Source organism: Neomonachus schauinslandi, chromosome 14 (genome assembly GCF_002201575.2).
Source record: "Neomonachus schauinslandi chromosome 14, ASM220157v2, whole genome shotgun sequence".
NCBI lineage: Eukaryota > Metazoa > Chordata > Mammalia > Carnivora > Phocidae > Neomonachus > Neomonachus schauinslandi.
This window is the reverse complement of record NC_058416.1, coordinates 76,527,041-76,531,866: the sequence shown is the minus strand read 5'-3', so window position 1 is coordinate 76,531,866 and position 4,826 is coordinate 76,527,041. Positions and strand designations below refer to the sequence as shown.

The 4,826-nt window shown below is 46.5% G+C and overlaps 1 protein-coding gene across 2 annotated transcripts; it reads left to right on the top strand.

Annotated features, from left to right (window-relative positions):
• Window positions 1–823: 823 nt before the first annotated feature.
• Window positions 824–4,593, top strand: SIRT4 (sirtuin 4). 2 transcript variants are annotated; one of them, XM_044921141.1, is made up of 3 exons: window positions 824–1,047; window positions 4,009–4,303; window positions 4,426–4,593. In XM_044921141.1, exons 1-3 carry the CDS (start codon window positions 824–826, stop codon window positions 4,576–4,578), a joined length of 672 nt encoding a protein of 223 aa, XP_044777076.1. In that variant the 3' UTR covers window positions 4,579–4,593. The 2 variants fall into 2 exon arrangements, with proteins under 2 accessions (XP_044777076.1, XP_021559207.1); XM_021703532.1 differs by having other exon boundaries at window positions 824–1,320.
• The last annotated feature ends 233 nt before the right edge of the window (window positions 4,594–4,826 follow it).

The following is a 4,826-nucleotide window of genomic DNA, read 5'->3' as shown; positions in this document are numbered from 1 at the left end:
CTTTAAAAAAAAAAAAAAGTCTAAAGGGAAAGACTAAAAAAAAAAGAAAGAATAACGTTTTGATACATTCTTCTTTCCAATCTCTGGCAACTACTAATTTACTTTCTGTCTCTATATATTTGTGTATTTTGGACAGTTTATATAAGTGGAGTCATACAGTATTTGTCCTTTTGTGACTGAATTCTTACACTTAGCATAATGTTTTCAATGTTTATCTATTTTGTAGCCTATATCAGAACTTCATGCTTATAGGTAAATAACATTTCATTGTATGGATAGGCCCCATTTTGTTTATCCATTCATCAGTTGATGGTTGCCTCGGTTTTTTTTTGTTGTTTTGGGGGGTTTTTTTTGGTTGCTTTAGTTTTTTTGTTTGTTTGTTTTTTTAAGATTTTATTTACTTATTTGAGAGAGAGCAGAGCAGGAGGGAGGGGCAGAGAGAGAAGCAAGCTCCCCTATGAGCAGGGAGCCTGACACGGGATTCGATCCCAGGACCCTGAGATCATGACCTGAGCCAAAGGCAAGACGCTTAAGCGACTGAGCCACGCAGGTGCCCCTGGTTGCTTTAGTTTTTTTTTTTATGATTTTATTTATTTGACAGAGAGAGGCACAGTGAGAGAGGGAACACACAAGCAGGGGGGAGTGGGAGAGGGAGAAGCAGGCTTCCCGCTGAGCAGGGAGCCCGATGTGGGGCTTGATCCCAGGACCCTGGGACTGTGACCTGAGCCGAAGGCAGATGCTTAACGACTGAGCCACCCAGGTGCCCCTGGTTGCTTTAGTTTTTAAAATCCGGTTTCTCACATCAGGTTTCTTTCTCTCTAGAATGAGGATGAGTTTTGGGTTGACTTTCAGGGCAGCAAAAGGCCACTGGATGGTGAACATCAGCCGGCAGTGCTCACGTGGATCCATTCGGTTATTTGTGCCACCAAGTCCTCCTCTGGACCCTGAGAAGGTCAAAGAGTTACAGCGCTTCATCACTCTTTCCAAGAGACTCCTAGTGATGACTGGGGCAGGAATCTCCACTGAGTCGGGGATCCCAGACTACAGGTCAGAAAAGGTGGGACTCTACGCCCGCACTGACCAGAAACCCATTCAGCATGGGGATTTTCTACGGAGTGCTCCAATCCGCCAGCGGTACTGGGCGAGAAACTTTGTAGGCTGGCCTCGGTTCTCTTCCCTCCAGCCTAACCCTGCACATTGGGCTCTGAGCAACTGGGAGAGACTCGGAAAGCTGTACTGGTTGGTGACCCAAAATGTGGATGCCTTGCACACGAAAGCAGGGAGTCAGCGCCTGACAGAACTCCATGGATGCATGCACAGGTGCAGGAAGGTCTAAATAGTTTGAATGCAGAAGTGTGTGCTCCATAAGAGCAGAGACCTTGGCTATCTTGATCACTGTCGTTTTCATTAGACCTTGGGAAAAGGATTTGGAGCAAGTTGTTTACTTTGGAGTCGATCCCAGCAAACTCAATGAGGAACAAACTCAGTGGGGAAATGAAACAGGGTAGGGAAGAAAAGCCAAGAAAAGGGTAAATTAATGAATGGGTTGCTGCTTTGGGGAGCTGACGCTCAATCCTTTGAGGGGCCCTCTGTCTAGAGCATGCTTCAGAATTGTCTCACTGCATGTCTTGGAAGCTGGGGCATTTTTGTCCATCATATCCCATCCCTCATTGGTTGAGGGTCAGTCTAGGTGAAATAACTCCCTAACACTAACCTCTGCAACTCTGGAGAAGGCTTCCTTGGCCAGTGAACACCCTAAGAGAGACGCAAGAAGTTGCTTGTAAGAGAACTGTATGCAAGTGGCCTGTAGTGTCTTGAGGGGACTATGAGCAAAGTGCCAACAACATAGGCTAGAAGCTGGTGGATCTCTGGTGCCTAGACAAAGAACACAGTACAGCCCAGCATAGTCAGAACCCAATAAATATTGATGGAATGAAGACATGGAGTCCTGGCGATAACTTGAAGCTAATTGGAAATCATTTTCTTATTTTGAAGCCCCAGAGACCCTCCTGCCAATTATAAAATATTTACTGGGTGCCTACAACATGCAGTGTGCTACTTGGTAGTGCGGAGGGGTCAAAACCAAAGTATAAAACATGGTCTACTTTAAATGTGAGAACTTTGTGATCTCTTTGGGGTGGGGGAGGGATCCAAAAAATAACATGTTTAACAAACAACTCCACACAATTGTTAAATTATGTGGTCCTTGATAGACATGTTTTGCGAGTTCAGAGAAACAGATTTAGTAAAGCTTGGAGTAATTGGTCAAGCTTTTATGGGAAAGGTGGGGCTTAAGCCTAGCTCTGGTCTGACTAGGCAAAAGAAGGAAGAGGGCTTTCTAAATGAAGAGGACTTGTAGAGCCCAGAGGAGTCTGGCCTGGCCTCTGTGGAGACTTACTATGAAATCAGATTGTCTGGGAAGGCTAGACCCAAATCATGGGTGCGTCTGAAAATAGCACAGTGCAATTTGGGTCTGTCGTGAGAGACCAAAGGGGAATATTAGTGGTTTCTGAGCAAGAAAGTAGTATGATAAAAATAGCATTTGAGGAAAGCCACACAGGATTAGAAAGAGTGGCTCAGGGAGGTCAGCCTGAAGGATCTAGACCCAGGTGGTATCAGGAGAATTCGAGAGCTAATAATGATGGCCATGGGTCCATTAAAACCTCCTTTTCATGATGAAAATTTCAAATGTCCCTAAAAGGATAGTAGTATAATGAACTCCCATGTACCATCGCTCGGATACAAAGATTTTATCATGTCTACTTTACCCCTTCTCTCCCTGTCTCTTACAATTTTTTTTAAAGATTTTTATTATTATTAATTTGATAGAGAGACACAGCGAGAGGGGGAATACAAGCAGGGGGAGTGGGAGAGGGAGAAGCAGGCTTCCCGCAGAGCAGGGAGCCCGATGTAGGGCTTGATCCCAGGACCCTGAAATCACGACCTGAGCCGAAGGCAGACGCTTAATGACTGTGCCACCCAGGCGCCCCATCCTTTTTTTTTTTTTAAGATTTTATTTTTTTAAGTAATCTCTATTCCCAACGTGGGGCTCTAACTCAGAACCCTGAGACCAAGAGTCACATGCTCCACCAACTAAGCCTGCCAGGTGCCCCTCATGGAGGCCTTTTAAGTAAAATAATCAACATAATCTGATGGCTGACTAGATAAAAAGGAGCAAAATGAGTAGTAAGTTTTTCCAAGGGTTCCTGCCCAAGTAACTGGAGAAAGGATGGTGATAGAGAAGTTGGGGAGGGGCGGGTGAAGACAGAGATAGCTGGACAGGACAGTCAAGATGACTTGGAGTTTGGGAGACCGAGCAGGAGTGGAGTCCTGTACGGGAGAGGGGACTGTTAGCACAGAGGCATTGTGGCAGTGAAAACAGAGTCCCCAGGGTGGAGAAGGTAGAAAGAAAACTGTCTGGAAGATTGAGGAATAGGGAAGAAACCAACTAAACCACTTTTTGTTCTTTCTTTTAGCAGCTATTTAGTGAATGCCCACTGTCTGTAGGCACTGTTCTAGGTGGTGGGTATAGCACAGTGGTCAAAGGACTCAAAGTTCTTGGTCTCATGGAGCTCATGATTAGAGAGGTAAGAAGAGAAACAGAAGACACTGGGTAAGAACACCAGGGGGAAGAGCGTTTTTGAGACGATGGTGATGAACAGCGACCATCCCCCCAAAGGAGGAGGGGAGGAAGGGAAAAGCACAGGTTTGGGCACTAAGGAAGTCATTTGCAGTTGTGCTACGGATAAAAATGAGCTGACAGGGTAAGCAGGGAGCGTGAGTTAGGAAAACAGATGTACACTCCTTGTTCTACAGGTTGGCAGCAGAAGGAAAGTGAGAAATGGTGGTAAAGAGGTCATGAGAAGGTATTCTAACATGGGGGAAAGACTGCATGTTAGGAATGGCAAGCACTGTCGGAGCAGTTAAAAATGGTCGGGGATGAGACATCTTTGGCAGCTTCGTGCCTCCTTGGGACCAACCATTCAGTAGACTCTTCTTCGGTTTCAGGGTCCTTTGCTTGGACTGTGGTGAACAGATTCCCCGGGCGGTGCTGCAGGAGCGTTTTGAAGCCCTGAACCGCACCTGGAGTGCCGAGGCCCACGGCCTGGCTCCGGATGGCGACGTCTTTCTCACAGAGGGGCAGGTGCAGAGCTTTCAGGTCCCGTCCTGCGCCCGATGTGGAGGCCCCCTGAAACCAGATGTCGTTTTCTTCGGGGACACAGTGAACCCTGACAAGGTTGACTTTGTGCACAGGCGTGTAAAAGAAGCGGACTCCCTCTTGGTAGTGGGCTCGTCCTTGCAGGTATCTGACTTGGTCAGGGTGGTGACTGCCCCTTTTGTGGGATGGGGAACCCCGGAGAGGCTCCCTGTTTGGTTTCTGTCTTCTTGCATCGAGAGTTCTCACCGGTGTCTTCTTCTTGTAAGGTGTACTCCGGCTACAGGTTTATCCTCACTGCCCGAGAGAAGCAGCTCCCAATTGCAATACTTAACATTGGGCCCACACGGTCGGACGACTTGGCATGTCTGAAACTGGATTCTCCTTGCGGAGAGTTGCTGCCTTTGATAGACCCACGCTGACCACAGCCTGGTGATCCTGAGCCCGAAGCTGGGACTTTCACTGTAATCCTGCTATTAAAGGTAAATGCTTTCTTAGATAAGTTTCCAGTTCCCATTCAACTGAGAGCACTGACAAAATATAGGCTTCTTAATGTATGGCCATTCTTAATTAAAACAAATTTATTTTTTATTTTATAATTTTTATTATTTCTAAAAGATTTTTATTTATTTGAGAGAGAGCGCGCCAGCATGTGAGCAGGGGGTGGGGA